General features: G+C 43.0%; 1 protein-coding gene across 7 annotated transcripts in view; it reads left to right on the forward strand.

The window, feature by feature from the left end:
- The window catches only part of KLF12 (KLF transcription factor 12), a 261,886-nt gene extending 252,685 nt beyond the window's left edge, over positions 1–9,201 (forward strand). For all 7 annotated transcript variants that reach the window (XM_065630125.1, XM_065630116.1, XM_065630098.1 and 4 more), the window contains one exon: positions 50–9,201. In XM_065630125.1, coding sequence (XP_065486197.1) covers positions 50–231 — 182 coding nt within the window. In that variant the 3' untranslated portion in view covers positions 232–9,201. The remainder of the gene's footprint in view (positions 1–49) is intronic.
- Positions 9,202–20,920: the final 11,719 nt, after the last annotated feature.

Consider the following 20,920-nt stretch of genomic DNA (forward strand, 5'->3'; position numbering starts at 1 on the left):
CACCTGTTTTTCCTCCTCCCCCCTCCCCTCTTTCTTTTGTCTCCCCCAGGAGAAAAGCCGTACAAATGTACCTGGGAAGGCTGCACCTGGAAGTTTGCTCGCTCCGACGAACTGACGAGGCATTACCGCAAGCACACGGGAGTGAAGCCGTTCAAGTGTGCAGACTGTGACCGCAGCTTCTCCCGCTCAGATCACTTGGCGCTCCACCGCCGCAGGCACATGCTGGTTTGAGAAACGCTAACCTGTTCCAGCCGAGTTTAAGAGCTGGGTCTCTTAACTACCCGGAGTGGATTCAGCAGGGCTGAATCCCCCCCACCCCCTCTACAGTGTTAACAGGCAGGGCTTTCCCTGATGTCCGTAACAAAAAATAATAACAGGAATTTAAAGAAAAAATAAAAAAGCAGGAAAAGAAGTGCCACTCTTCTCCTCGCCATCTGAAGTTAACCCTGTCTGCCCCTCAGCATGGCTACCCCCTGAAAGTGTCACCACAATCACCTGGGAAATAGCAGCCGAAATGCTACAGGAATGGGCATTATTTTACATGCTGCGTCCTTTGACAAAAAATGTTTATAGCTTGTATGTTTTCTCAGCTGTCGAACATTTTGTTCCTGAAAAATCACTGCTGATTGGAGGATTAGATACCACAAACCGATGATGATGATGATGAGAGCAAGACCACTAAACCTTTATTATCCCGTCTTTTCCCCTTGTTTTGAATACCATCTGGCCGGTGTCAGCATTACGCCCGAGCTGTGCTACAGACAAGCTGCGTGTGAGTAGGCAAGAAGATTCTGCTGGAGAGGTCCCGCTGTCGGAGCTGAAGGGTCGCTTGAGCAGACTTTTGCAATAACGATAGTGGCATTTTAATATTGTACCACAATTTGCCATTATGCCCTAGAGGACACCAGCCATTTAACCTTTTATCTCTTTTTTTTTTCTTTTCTTTTCTTTTATTGTCATTGTTGAAGTCTGTAAAATAAACAAGGGGCAGCAGCATTTCTGCTGAAAGTACAATATTAAGTATCTGTATTTTACCGTGGGCTTATTTAGAACCATTTTCTGATTTGTATAGAAAGAGCTCATCTAAAAACTACTACCCTATTCTCAACATGCAGTTTTCTTTCGTGCAGGTATTCTCTTCCCCACAACCATTATTTGAACACAAGGAAACATCTTGAAATCACTGGTACCAAGGTTAGTGGTGTAGCCATTCGTGAAGTGGAATTGAATGTACCAACAAAACGAAACAGAGAAGAAACGGCTGTATCTCTTGCAGAGAAAAAGCAATAATGAGTGAAACGGCTCTCGAGACAATAGTTTACCCCACGCCAGCAGAAGGGAGGGGTATGCAGAAGTAGGCACGTACGATCATTTAAGTTAATCTTTCTGATGGTTTCACTGACCTGCTAGGTACCACAATTAAGTACTTTCATTTCCTTCAACATAATACTTGTGTCTGGAAAGCGAGAAAGATAAAGGACAGAACTGATTGTTGAGGAGTCAGTGGGTGAACCGTAAGTTGGAAAGAGAAATGTTTCTGTGGCGGTGCTCTGCAAGACATTAGGTTTCTCCCTGGGAGTTAGGGAATAACAAGATTTTGCCAGCTGTCTAGTATCGTATAAATGGCCCTTTATATGGGTACCAGTGGCCGTCTCTGCTGGGATTTTCTAACCAAGCCTTTTCATATTAAATAAAAGGAAATTCTTGATCATTCCCATACAGCCCTATAATTGCGAACCAATTTGTATTAATTGAGTTACGTAGGAAAGAGAGAAACTTTTAGTCATCAGTTGTTCATGCAAATGGAATAGCATTTTTCTGTTTTCTTTCCTCACAAGGATCTGCCTATTCAGCTAAATTTGACAAAGAGGAGGCTTGGCAAGATTTTTTAAGTATTGAGATTTTTATAGCTTAGAGATGAAAGATGTATACATAAAAGTCTTTTGCAATGCATTTAATTGTGAGTATTTGGTTCCAGGAATCGCACATATTAAACTTGTGATGCCACTTGTTCATTTTAAAATGTTTGACCAGTCTGAATTAATCTCTGATTCCTGAAGTAACCGTAGTAATGTTGGGGGATTCTGAAATTGAGGTAATCTTTAAGAAAAACCAGCATAGACTACCCATACAGATACTGAAAGCAATTACAGTTAATTGAGGATTAGTGTGACTGGGATAACACTTTATAACAGCATTCACAGGCCCCAGACTTTGGTTGTGTTTAAAGATGTTCTTAATATTCCGCAGTACCAAATAGCTTATCAGCTCTCTGAAAGAAGAACTTCAATCCCGGTAAAGCTCAGGCTTCCCTTTGCAGAGAAACCCAAGATTAATCATTTGCAGCCATTGTGGGAAAATTGCCTCTATCAATTCGCATTGACCGCGTTGGTAATCAACCTCCACCAAATTCAGGAACGTTTTAGTACCCGGCTCCAAATCGGGAACGAAGCAGAGGCACCGAGTGTCTGTGCAGGGCGTGAAGAGGCTGCGATAGATCAGGGCTTCTGGACGGGCCGTGAGGCATCGCGGGGCAGCAGAACTGGGCCTTTCCCTGCAGCGTTGCTGCTGTTGGTTTAAAAAACTGGTTGTCAGTGTTCTGCGTGAGGTGGTTCATGCATTACGTCCCATGTCTGTCTTTTCTGTACTTCAGTATCATCCCCTTAGATGAATCTGTTGTTCTCAGCGTTTAGGGAAAGAAGTCAGGTCAGGTAGAAGTCAATTGATAAAACTGTTTTCCTGCCCAAGAACATTTTACTGACTAGTTACTTGAAGAGCAGTAATTTAGTTGAAGAACCGATGGCATACAGAATTCCTTTCAGAATCTGTGATTATTTTCTCCCACAGAAAGTTAAGTTTGTTTGACCAGAAACTCGCAAGGTCATTCTGTTAGCGTACAAGAGGAGCAGTGAGAGAGATCATCTCTGATGTTATTAAAAAAGGCAGGGTATAACTGGGAGAGACCAGTGTCCTCTTTAGGCTTCCCTTGTAGTCAATGAAGAGGGAAAAACAAACTCTGAGAGAAACTGAGAGGCCTTAAATTTCAGCATTCAGCTCTGAACTGCCCCAAGGAGGGGCATGTGTATTAGAGACCCTGGGGAGGCTCATCTCCCGAGGTTGGTCTGTGTGAATCCCTTGTCTTTCAGCTGGTTGCCCACTGCTTTGTGCGTAGGAAACACTGCAACAGAAAGAGGGGCTCCTTTTATTCAAGAAACCCCAAAGTGATACAGAGTCAAAGCAGCGCTCACACCAAGGGACACTGGCACAGAGCGTGTCAGTGGTAACAGAATGAAGCCAAAAGGTAAAAGGGCGTGTACTAAATTTTCTTATTTCACAGGCGGGAAGTATATCCTCAGCCTTTCCAGCACACATACGAGGGCTTTTTTTGTGATGCTGTTACCTCTAGACAACTTACACCTCCAGCAGCAGTCCACCCCTGGGTTTCAAGTTACCCAGTATGGTTCTTGGCAAGTTTCTTATTCATAGAATCGTAGAATGGTTTGGGTTCAAAAGGACCTTAAAGATCATCTAGTTCCAATCCCTCTGCTATGAGCAGGGACACCTTCCTCTAGACCAGGTTGCTCAAAGCCCCATCCAGCCTGGCCTTGAACACTTCCAGGGATGGGGCATCCACAGCTTCTCTGGGCAACCTGTTCCAGTGCCTCACCATCCTCATGGTGAAGAATTTCTTCCTCATATCTGATCTAAATCTACACTCTTTCAGTTTAAAGCCATTACTCCTTGTCTTATCACTACATGCCCTTGTCAAAAGTCCCTCTCCAGCTGTCTTGTAGGTCCCCTTTAGGTACTGGAAGGCTGCTAGAAGGTCTCCCTGCAGCCTTTTCTTCTCCAGGCTGAACAACCCCAACTCTCTCAGCCTGTCTTCACAGGAGAGGTGCTCCAGCTTCTGATCATCTTTGTGGCCTCCTCTGGATTCACTCCCAACACGTCCCTGTCACTCCTCTGTTGGGGGCTCCAGAGCTGAAAAATGAACTCCACGTGAGATCTCACAAGAGCAGAGTAGAGGGGCAAAATCACCTCCCTCGACCTGCTGGTCACGCTCCTTTTTGCACCAGCATTTGCAGGCTTTGACCCCAAATACTCTGTGAAGTTGTTTTCTGGTTTGTTTTCCCCTTCAGAAGTATTCTAAGAGAAGTTACTGTGTGGGGGGGGCGGTATTTGGATTTGGAGCTGATGCCCCTCAGATTCTCAGGGTGTCCTTCCCTCAGTGGCTGCGTTTCAGACCCACCAAACTTTTGCGCTTGTGCAAAGACCAAGAGCAATTGCTCCAGGGTAGTTTCCTCAAAAATCCTGGTGTCCCACCGCAGGTCTGTGACATTTCCTAACTGTGGCAGAGGCTTACGTCATATGTAGCATGCAGAAATATCAGATCTCATTCTTGACACAACACAGTATGTCCATCTTAATAGAGCAATTGGGAGAGGCAAATATTCAGCATCCCGTTCTTTCAGAAAGACAGAGATATTATGCTTCTAAGTGTGAGTAAAGCATGGGTAATATCCACCATGCCTGTTTACAGCTTACAAGGCAAACTATGCCACAAAGTGTCAGATTTCATGTTTTCAAAAGGATTCAATGGATTTGTCAGGAAGTCTCAGTAGCCAGCATTATAGGAAAATGTAATGAGCAAGCAGCTTTGATACAGACCTTTTTAAATTGTAAATTGTTTTATTCAACACCGTAAAATTGGCTCATTGCAACAGCAGTTTATACTTGGGGATGAAGATGCAGTATTCCTTATTCTCTATCATGCTTACACAATTAATTAAATAGATTTAGACTGACCTGTATATATGATCATTTGCTGAAGTAATGTATAACAAAATTAACAGTGTTGAAAATTACATCAGTGATGTTGATGTCTGGGGTAAACTCACAGTGCAGAGCATAGATAAATAGCTGGACAACCTTTCTCCCCTCTAATAATGGGAATAACACTGATCATACGTTTCATTTGCCATTAGCCACATTGAAAATGTATTCTAGTTGTCATTTATAAATTTATCTTCTGATAATAAATGCTGTTTAATGGAAAAAATCTCTTTCTCCTTTATTGAAGGTGGGTACCTCTAAATCAGAGTAAGTTTCCCTATTAATGTCCTGCTTATTTTTTACTTTGAATTTTGGTTTGGAAAGGTCAGTGTGTGAAACTGCGTCTTCCACAGCAGACAAGTCTTGAGATTGTTCGGTAAATCCACCCTGCTCCTGTATGCTCATCCCTACACTCGTGCATATAAATCCCAGCACTTCCATGTGCCTCCACCCATGTGCAGGTAATAAACGTGTTTACTTAAAAAAAAATAAATAAACAAAAGGAAGAAATGGAAATAAACACTGTAAAAGAAAATACTACCTTCTTAAGTAACTAGCTCATGTTATCATTCCTTTGCCTGTGATTTATAACTGGAGAAGTGCACAAAGGAATTTAAAGGTATTGTTATAATTTCACAGTTGTACTGTAGCACAACAGTTGCTGTGTAATGTGTGCTTATGAAGTCATGCCCACTGGTACCTTGAAAAGCCTTAAATTCTGATCAGTTTTTGCAGTAAATCAGGTTTTAGTACAAAAATACAAGGATACTGCATCTTTGTAAATCAAAATACCTTGAAAATATTCTACTATACTTACAACAGTTTAAATATTCTGTAACATACGTAATAGTGGAAAAGTACTTTCAAACTCAAAACTTAATGTGGGGTGTACATAGGTTCAATGAAGTACATTTTTAAAAATCCTTTAGTTTTCATCAGGAAACCTGGTAAGATAATGCCTTGCAAAGCTTAAACACAAAACATAAGAAGAAAATTATTCTGTTTTGTCAGAGCGTGTTTTCTCTGCAAAATGGAGTGGCCACTTCTTTCCTGTTTCGCAGATGGCGTGTGATTTAGTCATACTGAGTCCTTCAGTGTCGAATAAGTCAACACTCAGAATTTCTATCTTTGACTGAATAAAGGAAAAAAAAAATCGAAATGAAAACCATGTGAAAGGTTTGGGGGTTTTTGTGTGGGTTGGTTCTTTTTTTTTTTTCCTTCTGGCATTTTACTGGGAAGTGCAGATACAGTAACAGCAAACTCTCATTTGGTTTTATTTCTCCTTGTATTTCCTTGACCACGATGCATCTTGAATAAAGGTTGCAGAGCTGAAACAGGCAGCTGCTCTCTGCTGATTCCAGGGGAGTTTAGTCTTCTAGGTGCAGTAACATGTCAACAAAATCATTGTAGCAGGACAGTTGTGACATTTAAAATGCACATATACTTCAGCAAGATAGCCTAAAATTTTTTTTTTAAAGATGAAACAGAAACTGAAAGTGCCTGTAATTAGAACTGATGGGATGTTCCTATACTTTTACACAGCAATAACTTACAGAATTCTGTTAACAGTAAGGTGAAAATGAAATTTACTCGGAGAACAATAATGCAGCACAGAAATAAACACAAAGTGCCATTTGTATTTTCACACGTTGAGATGTTGTGTTAGAGGTTTTAGTTATTTTCTCAGATAACATCTGTCATATACTTGTGAGAAAAAAATGAACCTTAGTTTACAAATTACTCATATCCATATTGATTCTCAGTAGGTATGAATGGAGCTCATTGTCGAACAGTGTTTTAGGGCATTTCTTCCTAATTTATGTCTAATGTTCTGATGTATCTAGGGTATTCTCTAGTGAAATAATCCCAAAACCAGCAATAAGCCCAATGGAGCTTTTTTAAGGTGTATGGTAGAATGAGGTTTCTCTTAAAAAATCCTCTGCATTGAACTCTGGAAACACAGAGTTCACCTTATGTCTCCTTCCTATTTGTCATGTAATGCTCATAGTATTTAAAATCATCTTAGAACTGGTTGACTTCAGGAGTGGACAAAATATATCACTTACTTTTCTTTCTTTTGGGGACAAATGAGTGAAGAATTGGGGGCTGTCAGTCTAGAGAGTATTTGAATAGCAATCAAGAAGTTGATATTCCTAAAATGGAGTAAGGAGAATTTTATATTGAGGGGCCTAAATATTTGTGTCAATGGACTAATTGATATTACAAGAAACTGGCCAGCTGTGACTCTTCCACTCTTTTTTTTTTCCTAGTTATTATTTTTTCTTTATTCTGGTAGGTTTCTGAAAAAAAAAAAAACCTGCTGCTAATGGATTCTTCAAATAGCAGTGTAATGCCATCCCTCATGCTGCTTCTGTTTCTAAAAATGAATGTATTTGAGATCAAAATGTAACTGGTTTTCCTAATACTTTTGCCGTGGCAGATTGCTTTCCATCCTCTAAATTTGTACCTGTCGTTGATCCAGGCAGAGTTTTGATTCTTAAGAATTCCACATTTTTGCCAAGACTTTCGCTGCCAGCAGTGGGTTGCTTCTGGAGTGGGAGGGTGGGCATTTGGATTTAATGCACTGAGGTAGGATTGGGTGTGCGCGAAGATGCTCATGTACAGAAGAAAAGTGCAGGTGCAAAAAAAAAAAAAAAAAAAGCACATGGATTTGCATGTGAAAACTAGATGTTTATGCACGTCAGTTAATCATGTGACAAGACCGCTAGTTTAATAAGAACTTATTTTTAAATGTTAGCCATTGGTGGAAATAATCCCACCAGAACATGCATATACTTACTGTGTCATACTGAGCTTAATCTCCAGATATTAAGCACATAAAAAAACCACAACTCGTGCTGGGGATTTTAGGAGGGCACCGGGCAATGTGTTGTCAGAAGGACAAAGGAAATATTTGTTTCTTACGTCGCACCCGAGCTGTGGTTGTTGAGGAGGGTTTGGTTCTTTGTTCTACAAGGAGGCACCTTTAGAAACCTGCAGTGTCGGGAGGATTGGCTGATGCCAGCCCTACATGTGTTAGTTCTCGGGTGGGAAAAGGCACCTTGTCTTCACCATCCCAAAAATGCCACGTATGCATCTTATTTTTCATTTTGAAAAACCCGCAGTTTATTTCTTTCCTTATCATCCTATACATCGCTTCCTTGGTAGTGTAAGTTCCCTGCTGAACACCTACACAGTATGTTCTCTTGACCCGCTGTCTGTCCCTAAAAAGTTGTATCTCCCATTTGCGCTTGCAATAGAACGTGCACAGAGGTAGTAATGAATTACTGAAGTTTCATCCACCATCAGCCTTAAGACCTTCAACCCACACACAGAGACACACACATTCATACCCCAAGTGAAAGAGAGACTTGGACACTGCTATCAACATGTGAGGTCAAAAATACTATTAAATTGGAAAGTTCTTTCAGCTGTGTTTAGGAAGAAACAACAATAATGAAAAATACCATTCTTGGCCAAGTCGCTTATGGATGAAGCAAATTCCCCTATGGCATTGGTTGAACGAAATCCTAAGGATGGGGTTGTGTTTGGCCCCAAATCGTTCCTTCTAATCAAGTCGTTATCGTTGTATGTACCCATGAGTGTTCATTTGATCCTCCTGTGTAAAAATACAAAAACATCCCTTAGTTTACAAAGTGATTTATTTGGGATTGAAGCTTCACAGCAATGGAATTAGTATGTACGGCACCTCAATCTTTTTCCTAGATAAGATGCAAAAGGGAGGGTCATTATCGGTAACCCCATAGAGATAATAGTGTCAATAGAGGTCCTACACTTAAAAGGAATAAAAATACCAGTGCTAGCAAGCAAACATTAGTTTCTTAAGTCTTTCTTTTGCCTTCTTTTCAAAAGCTTTTAAATGCAAAAATTACTTTTCTTCAAAAAATAAAAGTAATCATCTGAAGATCTAATTTCCTAATAGTTTCCTCTGCATTTATATACTATGTAGTGTTTAGGCAACACCTATGTTATAAGTTTATTAATATTATGTAAGTGTTGTTCTTGTATTTATGTATAGTGTATGTATTGTAAATATACTCAGAGCTTTTTTTCCTCTTACTGTAAAATGGTGATTTTTGCCCTATGATAATGTAAAGGGAGTCCCCTAATGAAATTCTGTCAGAGGATGATTATTCCAGTCTATTCTCAAAGATTTAAATGAACAAGTGTTATCGTTTTTAATGCTGTCTCAGACATATTTTGTTGGTGCATTGCTTTTCTGTATTCAACTTTCCTATGAATTGAGCTGTGAATTGAAATAGAGTTTAAACCTTTAAATGTATGCATTTGTATAATTATCTGAATGGAGGCATGAAGGTTAAATAAAGCATTTTGTATGGAACAAAACCCCTAATTATTACTGTGGATGACTCAAACCTTCTGGAATACCCAGTTATTAACTTTTTTTAAATTAAACCTTTGTTAAAAAAGTCTTTTCTATAAACATATAGTGATTTTTTTAATGGAATGTTTTCTTAAGAAATGGATTTTACTCGCATTTCTGATTTTTTAAAAGCCATCATACAGAGTAGACATTCTTTCTCCTTTCACAGTGTTTGTGCATCTGTGGCAAAGCTGGAACAAATAAAATCGCGCTCAGCAGTACAAACAGAAATGTCCTGGGATGATATAAAAATATTTTGCGTTACTATATAATCTGAGTTCCCGAAGTACTTTAAAATGGAATTGCATGTCCGTCTGCCGTCTCTCTCCTTTCCCTGTGCGTAGGGGAGCTGGCACGGTTAATGTGCAGCCTGCAGAAGGTACCTGTGTGTCCCGGAGGGGCTGTGACGTAAAGCAAGAGCTGCTGAAGGAGGCGGTGGTGCACTGGAAACATCAGCTTCCTACCAGTTTGAAGAGGGTTGGCATTTGTGGTTGCCCCTCAGGACATTCTGAGGCCCGTGGGCTTCTCCATTGTGTCCGACCATTCTGCAGAGAAGCTTCCTTTAGGTTTGAGTAGGTCTAGGGGACAACGGTGGATGTCAAGCCAGAGACTTTGCCCCTAACAGTGAAATTTCTCCTTAAATGTGAATTTTCCCTTTCCGTTGCATTTCCATCCACTTGCTTTTAACCAATATGCTCATTTATCTAACAAAAACCATAGTGTTACATGGTTACAGGCAGAGAAACGAGTAAACAAAGTGATTTGATTTGGAGACCTCTGAGCCTTATCAAGCGATGTGTCTGAACCAAAGCTGTGCTAGGTCAGATCTTGAATCTCTCAAACTGCTGATGAATTCAAAACTCAGATAGTCCTACTGGCCCTTCCAAAGCCCTTTTGCTTTCCACACAATAAGCTGTTTGTTCTTCCTCAGTGTCCTGCGTATGTTTAATATGATTTTTTTTCTCCCAGCAGTGCCATAAGTATAAAACACATCACTGCCTGTTTAGTCTGACTTCTCCAGAGAACACCCACACTGTCCGCTGCCCTGACCCATGGTCTGTTCCTGAAAAGTTATTTCTTCCACTTGCACAAACAACAGCTCAATTGTCATATGATCCCTCTCCCCGCCATTTTTTTTTCCTCCTTTGTTATTGAATGGTCTGTTTGGAGTGAAAAGTCGGCCCATAGTGTTTTGTACAGCATACGGGGCGCATCTGGCTCTCTGAGAGCATGACACAGAGCAGCCGCTCGTCACCACCTTTGACTTTGCACATCGAGTCGCTGGGTCAGATAAGCACGGTCCCCTCTCTACATGCAGGAACAATCGCATTGGCGTCGTCCTTGGACCTGGGGAGCTCTGGCAGAGCAGACTTTCACCCCCGGGTTTACGACGCGATTCCACCTCACCAGCCTGTAATGGGGAAGCACAGCTGTATGGGAGGTTTGGCTGAAAGATCTGCTCGCTGGGCTCCGGCGTGCTGCACTGTGACCCCGTGGTGTGAGGGTTTGGTTGCGAGTTGAAAAGGCAAGGCTAGGGGAGCCAGATTTTGGTGGTCGCTGAGTATTTGTCTCTTCCAAAGAGGAGCCGGCGCTGTGGTTCAGACTGCTCCTGGACATAATCGATCTCTTCAGCAATGCCTGTGGTGCGCACTGTGGAAACATGTCCCTTACCAGCCCTCAAATCCTTGCAAATCAGGCAAATTTATACCCTTTTAATAGACAAAGAACCAGAGGCAATCGACAGAAGCTGGAGTGACTCAATAGTTGAGCAAGAAATGACAGAATCACAGAACGGTTGCAGTTGGACTGGACCTCTGGATGTCATCTGGTCCAACTCTCCTTCTCAAGCAGGATCACCTAGAGCCCGTTGTCCAGGACCATGTCCAAATGTTTGTTTTTCAGTATCTCCGCGGATGGAGACTCCACAACCTGTCTGGGCAACCTGTGCCAGGGCTCAGTCACCCTCACAGTAAAAAATGTTCCCTGATGTTCAGGATAGTACCTCACCATTTCAGGTCCCTACTGTCTTGCTTTGGCCATTCGGCAGAGTGATCTCCCTTATTAAGGTTTTGACCCAGTCTGTAACTGGCTACGTTTGGTTTGGGTTTTTTTCACCCATGGGTATTTTCCCTGAGAGGCCTCGAACAGCAGCAGTATCCACTACCCTTCCTGTAGAAGCATACTAACGAAGGCATTTACTGCCTCACATATTTGTCTTAGCAAAAATATATAGCCCATAATAACTAGGGCTGCCACTTACAGAGGAATGAATAACTAGATTTAGCCAGTAAGTTCAGACATGTCAATATATTTTATCCTTCATGTTTTTATTTATATCTTTGCACAGCCTTGCTCACAGGTGTACTGTGCCCTTTCCTAGTTATCTTTCTCATTTGCTAGGGATATTGATCTATAAAATCTCCTTGTAAAATATTTCAAATAAATTCTTTTTTTTTTTTTTTTCTGGGGTGACTTCTCTACACCTGTATATTTGGGTCTGTACAGAATATTAACAGACAGAAACTAACAGTAAAGTCCAGAAATGACTACAAAAGCAAACAGTGAAACCAAGACACTTGCAAAGCTCTATAAATCTCTGCTGAGCTCGGGTTGCTGTTTAATCTTTATATACAGGTACGTCTCAAGGTTATCTGCTCCTGAGGGGTTCACTGGAGGCTTTTGTGATTTGTCATCTGCCCAACTCCTTATCAGTCAAAGGTATTTCCCCTTGTAACATTTATTATGGGCTCCCCTCTGCGTTTCTTACTGATACGATGCCATGAAGAGGCTCTGGTATGCAGTCTGAAGGGGTTATTAAATTTCCCTCTCCTGTGATCAACGGGATCACGAATGTGACACGTGGCGTGGTGTACGTAGCGCCGCTGAAGGCTGAAAGCCGTCACTGGGTACTGAGTGAAAAGAAAAGGAAACCTGCAGATCTGGAAAGGAGTTTTCTGACTCTGTCCAGCTGTCTCTGTCTGGAAAAGTAGTATAGTCAAATACATTCATTAAATGTATCATGTATTAGAGCTGCAAAGAGGATCAGGGGCCTAGAGTATCTTTCTTATGAGGAAAGGCTGAGAGAGCTGGGTCTGTTCAGCCTGGAGAAGAGAAGGCTGAGAGGGGATCTCATCAATGCTTATAAATATCTCAAGGGTGGGTGTCAAGAGGATGGGACCAGACTCTTTTCAGTGGTGCCCATTGACAGGATGAGCAGCAACGGGCATGGACTGAAGCACAGGAGGTTCCGTCTAAACATGAGGAGAAATTTCTTCTCAGTGAGGGTGCCAGAGCCCTGGAACAGGCTGCCCAGGGAGGTTGTGGAGTCTCCTTCTCTGGAGACATTCAAAACCCGCCTGGACACACTCCTGTGCAACCTACTCTAGATGAACCTGCTTTAGCAGGTGGGTTGGACTAGATGATCTCCAGAGGTCCCTTCCAACCACAACCACTCTGTGATTCTGTGATTCAGTACATAGAAAAGAAACTACTGCAAATAGCATAAATAAAATAACTGCTGTGGCATCTTCACTAGCACTCTGGCTCTGATTTTGACGCCGAAAAATCTCAGCCCTTTCCACCAGCACAAGCGCGGCCACCCTGGCCTGCCGTTTCATTTCAGCAGAGGCTGATCCAGCTCTGGTTGATGCAACCACACATCACCGTGTCTGAGGAACTGGCAGACTCAGGAAAGGAGCACGCCAAAGTTGCTTCACCGCCGGGATGGCACGGAGCCCATCTGTCTCCGTGTGGCCAAGGCTGGGGCGGCGGGGGATTGCCTGGGAATCAGCTTCCTTTAAAGCCTCCAGAGCCTGGTGGAAATGTGTCGGAGACACCAGAAGAGAGGACTGGCTGCTGCGGGAAGCAGGATGCAACTGCTCTCCAGCTATTGCTTTATCCAGCAGATAAAAATGCTTTAATTCCTCATTTATTCTTAAATACCAGCTGTGTCTACATTGACGTCAGAGGTCTGACTGGTAGCGTGTATAGGCATGCAGGCCCATATCTATATCTGCTTAGTACACACATAAGTATATATGGACAGAGACAAACACGTACATGCACTATATGTATATATGAATGTATGTTCTGACTAGCTCCTTCTAAAGGTAGTTGGGGCACCTCCACAAATTCATGCCTGTGGGCACCAGGAGCATTACGAGGAATATCTTAGGAGCCATGTAACTACGCAAAAGCTGCTTGGCACTTTTGAAGATCTTTGTTTTAAGATGTGAGAACCAACACGCCAAGGGAGGGAAACAAATGCTCGGACTCCTTCCAAGCCTGCCCCCCACACCTGAGCTGGTGCTTGAAGGGGTGCCCCAAAGCCCCGTGTGCCCCCCAGACCTGACATGTTCTCATCTCCCCCACAGGCAGCGCGGGTTCGGCCCAGGCCTGGACTGCAAAGTGCATCTGGTAGGGGACAGTGTGGTGCCCCCAAAGAGGGGCCCAAGGTCCCCGGGGCAGCCGGGGGTCCCGCAGGCAGCGCCGCCGTCACAGCATCCACGTGGGGATTGAGGCAGATGGGGAGGACGCAGAGCCCTGGGGGACAGCAAGGACACGAAGCAGAGGTGGTAGCCATGGCCGCACCAGGGGACTCGTCTCACGGCCAGGCTGGTGGATGGGTTTGCAGGTAAGTGACGTGAGTGGGAAACCGAGGGCTGCTCCTCGAGTGGGAGCCTGGCAGCTTTGCCTCCTCGCTCGTCTTGCCAACAGAGGTTTGGTACATCCCTGCATCTGTGGGGGAGTCACATCATGGGGGAAGGAGCTTTGTGGTACTCAAAAACATGGAATTAGCTGAAGTGAAACTGATCTCTGCACGGACAAATTGGTTACATGGCTGTTTCACTCGGCTGGTAAAGTATGCCATCTGCTTCGGAGGCACTTTACAAAAAATTTAGAAAGGCTGGTAGAGGGTTTCTGCAGAGCTTTTTGGTTCTGATGATTCATTTACTTACAAATCATCATTTATACCACCTGGGGTTTTTCAGTGTAACTGAGAGTAAACTCTGAGCTTCGCAGGACTCTACAAATGTGCCAAGAAGGGAAGACTGCAAAGCTTTTAGAGCAAATAAAACAAAGGCAGAAAAGCAGCCTGTTGTGATGAGGGGAGCAGGGGGGAGAACGTGGGGACGGGGCTCTTTTCCTTCCTCAGCCTTGCTTTGTTTCCCATTTTGTCTGACATTTATAATCAAAGCCTCGGCACCCTTGCTTTAGTTATAATAACTTTGCTGTGGTTATTACATGAGCCTCCGCGGATGTACACACAACCCAAGTTTCTAGCCTCCGGCACTGACCACTCCCCAGACAAGATGCTTGTTCCTCCACCACGGTACGTGTGATTCTGCAAGTTTCATTTATCACAAAGCAGCAGCACAGACACAAGGAAAGTACAGCAGGAGCCAGGGGCTCAAGGCAAGGTTTGGCACAGAGCACATCAGCAGCAGAAAAGGCTTATTCCTTGAGCTTTCATCACTAACAACATCTGGGAAGATGAATGTAAGTCGGTCTCGGTTGCTGCAAATTGAAATAAATGAATAACCTGCCAAGTGTGGGACAGAAGTGCTACATTCATGGGGTTCTTTGTGGCAAAACTAATGTGGCCCTTTGGGAATGTCAGCTTTAGTTTGATTCACATGTATGGCCTGGTACCCATAAACTTTAAGGAGGTTTTAGGGCTCAAAATATTTTCCTTGATTATCCTATCAGGAAGGTTATGGGCAGGAAGTAGGGATGGCACTGCCAGCAATTTTGAGGTTCAGTTCAGCTCCAAAGAGCAGTGAACAGAAGTCACTGGCTGTAATTCACGGGAGGGGTGGTGATACCCCATGGATAGATACAGCCACTTAGCAAGGACAGAGTGGGAAGTGACACCTTGCTGTAGGAGGCAGGAAGGCCTTAATAAATATATAGAATAATAGAATCATAAAATCACAGAATAGTTTGGATTGGTAGGGACCTTCAGAGGCCATCTAGTCCAACCCCCTGCAATGAGCAGGGACATCTTCAACTAGACCAGGTTGCTCAGAGCCCCGTCCAGCCTGGCCTGGAATGTCTCCAGGGATGGGGCATCTCCCACTTCTCTGGGCAACCTGGGCCAGTGTTTCACTACCCTAGGAAAACGTTTGGTGGTGGGTTGGTTTTTTTTTTTTTTGTGTTGGTTTGGGGTTTTTTTGTGTGTGCGTTTTTGGTTTTTTTGGTTTTTTGTTTTTTTTCCTCTTCGCTATTTCTTTTGTATTTCTAATTTGGGCTGCTGCTGGTAGATTGAAAGACTGTCTCTGCGGCTGAGTGTAGCAAGGCTGGGGTGCAGCCCCTGGTCCCAAAGGCATGGGGTGAAGGCTGGCCCATGTCCATACTGCTTGGTGCCAGCCCCTATTAAAGGCTGGCCATGTCCATGCTGCATAACACACAAAGCAATTCTGGGCACTGTATGGGTGTATCCCTGTGCCACAGATTATTTTCTCTGTGTTTTCCTGCATTCAGAAAGGCAGAAATAGTGAGCATGAATGGCAGGAGGTAGCACAGACAGAAACTGTAGCACTGTGGTGTGCTCTCAAGGTGAATCTTCCCTAAAACATGAATCACTGATTCCCGTTCCTAGACGTCTCCAGGGAGCCCCTGTCACTTGTGTCACTTGTCCCAAATCTGCCTCAAAATCTGATGTTTTTCTTCCAGAGTCAATTTATATAAAGTAGCGGATTCGGAGCCTTTTGGCTCACTTCATGACAAAGCCAAAGACCGTCAAACGCATCTTGTTCCTGTCGTGCATAATGTCTAAGATATGTCTTATCTTTGGAGTACACATACTATGCTGACTGCAGTGGCATCTGCATGGGAGACCTGAAGCTTAACTAAAGTTCACAAAGGATCTGGATGGGAAGTGTTTAATAATGCTTATATAATATATCTAGTAATGACGATAACCATATTGTAGCTGGAGTCTGAGCTGATGCTTTTATATGTGGGAGAAGCACAGGATGCAGAACTCTGGGTTTCTCAGCATCCTTTTGCAAACAGCTGCATTACTCACAAAAAGCACCATCAGAAGATACAAGTCACCGATTCATGCTTGGGGAGGCAAGTCTCACACCACATTTCTTAGTCCAAACCTACAGGTTTTCTGGCCTTTGTGCAGGCCCAGTGTTACAGAGATATGACTGGGTCTATCAGAGTTTGTTGTCTTTAATTCCCACCTAGCAGAGGGTGGTGGGGCTGGAGGGAGAAGAATGAGGTAATGGCAGTAAGAAATTGTGGTAAGGAACCTGTAGCATTAACCAAGGACTAAGACAGAAGTGGGACACGAAGTCAGGAGAAGGGATGAAAGGACACAGGGCAGCCCTGGGGCTGAGATGAGGGTGAAACATGATTACAGAGTGATCCTAGGGGTCAGGGTTAGGGGTAAAGAAGACAGTGTCAGCACCAAGATTTGGAAATAGAAACATGGAATCAGATGGTACCAAATGTAACCATTTATACCTTCATTACATCCTTATCTGTACATCCTACAAAAAGGTTTTTAGAAATGTGTTTGCAAGCTTTGTAACAGTTTTTGATGCTGGTATATTTCTCCTCTTTCGAAATATCGTTCCCTACCCCCAAGATTAGAACTAAACAATACAGAAAGACATATTTCAAAAACTCGTACAACCTTATCTGAAGTGTTAATTGTATCAGATTTATCCCCAGCTTTATTAGAAAAAGACAAGGCATCTTGTATCCCATATGAAAATACAGGTCTTCCCATTCTTCTCTAGTATAAAACCAGTATTTCTAATCCTGGTGGGCAAGACCATGAACCACAGACCTAAAGGTTCAAATCAACATCAAGTGAAGCGAATGTTGCAGGAGTGATATTTATTTATTTTTATGACAAGTGTTTAAAGTTTCTTAAGAGACTGGAACTTGGGCTAACTCTTGAAAAGCCTATATGAAATAACTTTAGGTCTACAATGAATGTTTTCTTATTTGAAATTGTGTTCGACTCCAGTTTTAACTGAAACCATGAATTTTAGACATTTCTAGTGAACTTTAAGGAAGCCTCCTCTGCATCTGACTAGAGATACTGAGTTTCTATTGTTTCGACTGCTAACAGAAAATGGTGATAGTTGACAAGAGTGTGTATTCACGAAGAAGCTGCCAGGGATCCATAGGGGCCAAATAATTGATAGCCATTAGGGATGTGAAGAGCTTCATGGGTTCATTAAGTAGGTATTGGAATGTCTTGGCTGGGTAAGTGGAGCTCAGTGAACCAGCACATTTTCAAATGAAACTCTCTTGTGAAAAAGGGTTGACCCATACTCATCTTAATATGAACAAGTAGATTATACAGCACATGACTGGCAAACTAACAGGAATTATATTCAGCCTAATTGTACAACTTTCTGTTCTTCTCCTGGACATCCTCTCTGCATAAGGGGCAAAGATGCCACAGATTGAACCTGCAAGACTGAGAAGTGTATGTATCATGGCTTTATTCTGTGTTTCCTTACAGAGGTACAGCTTCACATTTTAAATGTGCAATAACAACAAAGCTTGCAACAAAAAGAGAAGCGGTGGCCCCAGTGCTTGATTGTAGCACTAGCTTGAACTCTGCTGGGCTCACCACGAATGCTTAACCACAACACCAGTGACATATCAACAGTTTATGAACTGGAAAACAAAGCCATTAAGTTCTTTTGGCACTGTGTTTCTCACAACAAAACAAGGTCTGAAGAAAGGGAGTTAGAAAAATGTGTTTTACACTAGAGTCCCATTAGCTCTATTGGTCGGAGAAACTGCTTTGCACCCTCCACCTGCAGTGTTGTGTGCAAGGGATTTGTTTTATGCTCTGTTCATCACAACAAACAGACCTCCCGAGTAGCAATGTGTGTTCTTATATAAAAGATAATTTGGGGGCTCTGAAGACTCGAAACTCAAATTTGGTCATAATTATTAGAAGGTCACCTAGGAATTCTGGAGCAGTTTGTTTATCCTGATTCCAGTCTGCTAGTTCCAAGAAAATACACTTAATTCAATCCAGGTGACTGTCCATTAAATATAATCTTGTCTTAATTGGTGCCACCTTGACCTCTACTTGTGAAGTCTGTTTTGTGGTCTACAAGTCTAGCTTTAAGTGCTCAAACACACATTTTTCCATCTGATTCCCCATGATTTCATTATGACAACAACACACTTCATACCAGGCACTCCATGTGCATGTGAAATGCAGAGAAGGTTTAGTAAGAAGACTGCGTCCGAGCGGGATGTTGGTTGATTCCTCAGACTGCCGGCTGTGATGGGCTTTCTTACTCATGCTCAGCTTAGTTATTACAACCTTTAAGGTGTCCAAGATCAAGAGATCAGTGAGTGATTCAGAGGCACTGCTCCCTGGGGCTGCCAGACCCTGGCTGCTTCTACAGGCCAAGGACAGTAATGTCAACATTAATTACCCCAGCTAGTCCAACGAGTGCATATGGTTTAACTACTACATGCCATTGAAAAGTCCAGGTTTAGTTGAGAGCAGAAACTGAGCTGGCCTTTGGTTAGGGGTCTGGAGCATCTTTCTGATGAGGAAAGGCTGAGAGAGCTGGGTCTGTTCAGCCTGGAGAAGAGAAGGCTTGGAGGGGATCTTATTTATGCTTATAAATATCTCAAGGGTGGGTGTCAAGGGGATGGGACCAGACTCTTTTCAGTGGTGACCCACAACAAGATGAGGGGCAATGGGCCCAGACTGAAGCACAGGAGGTTCCATCTGAATATGAGGAGAAACTTCTTCTCAGTGAGGGTGCCAGAGCCCTGGAACAGGCTGCCCAGAGAGGTTGTGGAGTCTCCTTCTCTGGAGACATTCAAACCTGCCTGGACACATTCCTGTGTGATCTACTTTAGATGAACCTGTAGGTGGGTTGGACTAGATGATCTCCAGAGGTCCCTTCCAACCCCAACCATTCTGTGATTCTGCAATTCTGCAATTCTGCGTCCTTAAAGCCACTTACTCTCCCCAACAGAGAGGGTAAAATGTCCAGTTTATGTGACCACTGAGTACTCTTTATGTGCCCCATGAGTTTCAGTTTATCATCCCCATCGGTGTGCTTTCCTCCTTGACGTAAGCCTCGGTGGCAGCCCTATAGCAGGCTTGAATTCACCCTAGCGGGGCTGTTTCAAGAAGGCCTCAGCCTCTGTTAATGATTTGACACTTTATCACTGCTCTAATGAGAGGAGTAACAGGAAGGTTGAAGTGCTCCTACAAAGTGGTGGACCAAGGAACATTAAGAACCGCAGTTCAAAGCAGTGCATCAGATGCCCTCCTCTTGGCATCAGGGCTTTTAATCTGATCTGGCATTTCAAGCTGATGAAAAGATTGTGCTGAATTTCCAGTTCTGACAGTGGCAGAGAAACAGAAGCTCCTTTATTTTGCCAGAAGCCGCAGTTTCCATTCTGGGAAGGAATACAGGAGTTAAGTAGTCCATATCACAGGCAATAGCCAACAGGGAGCTTGTCATATTTAATCAGTTGCTGGTGGTAGGAGATTTTCTGTGAAATGCAGTAAAAAAAAAAAAAAGGACTCAACCACTGATGATATTAAATCTTGTCTCCAATGCTGGCTGCTGCTTCAGAGGGCTTGAAAAGCCAAAGTTCTGAATTATGTACTAAACCCAGGCCACCAATTCATCTGGCAACATTTACAAATGTCATATCAATGCTTTGCCAGAGAAGAACAAAGTAGAACACTGAGAGGTCCCAGTAAGCTTGGAGTAGATAGAAATTGGATAGAAATTCATGCAGAGTGCTTAAAACAGGTACAATCTGGATTGAGCTGTAGGTCGATGTCTCAGGTACTTTACACAATCAGGAGTTTTGAAAGTTTTCAGGTAAATTAGTTGAAAATCAGTACTGTTAATAAAACTGCGCCATATGGCATAAAGAAGTCAAGCACTGCTTGACACAATGCACAAGCATATGCATTGTCAAGATAATGTTAAGTGTATTTTATATGTAGTGTTTGAATAGCATCTCCATTTTGCACAGCAGAAGGCAGATCTTTTGGCTTTCTTTCAAAGCCACAGCTTCTGGGGCCACGTGGCATCGTGAGACACAGCTCCCATTTGAGCTGGGGGCAGGAAATGGGCTGTTCTTGGGGCTGCAGTGAAAATTTTTAGATTGAAATGGTTCAAGAACTGAGAGCGCAAATAGAAATAACAGATTTCTACAGCATTATTGTTTTTAAGTCAAGGTCATAGTTTGAAACCTAACGTTAAGGTTTTTACAATTATGTTGGTAATGCTACCTGACACCTTCGACTAACCTGAGTAATTAATATCCTGATGTACTTTATTACAGAAAAGATTTTCATATGGTTGCCCAAGAGCAACATGCAGCTCTTGAAGCAAAATCTGGGCACTTCATCTCCCAGTTGTGCTGTGGGATTCAGCATGGGCCACTTAAGGTATCTGGGTGGGATCCTGTTAGAGGAAAGGAAGACCTGAGTGTCAGGGATGGATGGGGAGAAACGTGAGACCTGTTAAATCTACCTAAAAACAGATTAAGAGAGGTTCAACGGTGGTGCAAGGAGGCACCACAGGGGACCCTTTTTTTAGGGTATGTTTAAAGGATTCAGTTTAGAGGCCAAACAGTGTTTCATGAATGCATGCTGTAACTTAAATTTCCTTTTGGAAAGCCTAGGCAGGATGAACGATTGGCAGAGTG

Source organism: Caloenas nicobarica, chromosome 1 (assembly GCF_036013445.1).
Source record: "Caloenas nicobarica isolate bCalNic1 chromosome 1, bCalNic1.hap1, whole genome shotgun sequence".
In the NCBI taxonomy this organism is placed as follows: Eukaryota; Metazoa; Chordata; class Aves; order Columbiformes; family Columbidae; genus Caloenas; species Caloenas nicobarica.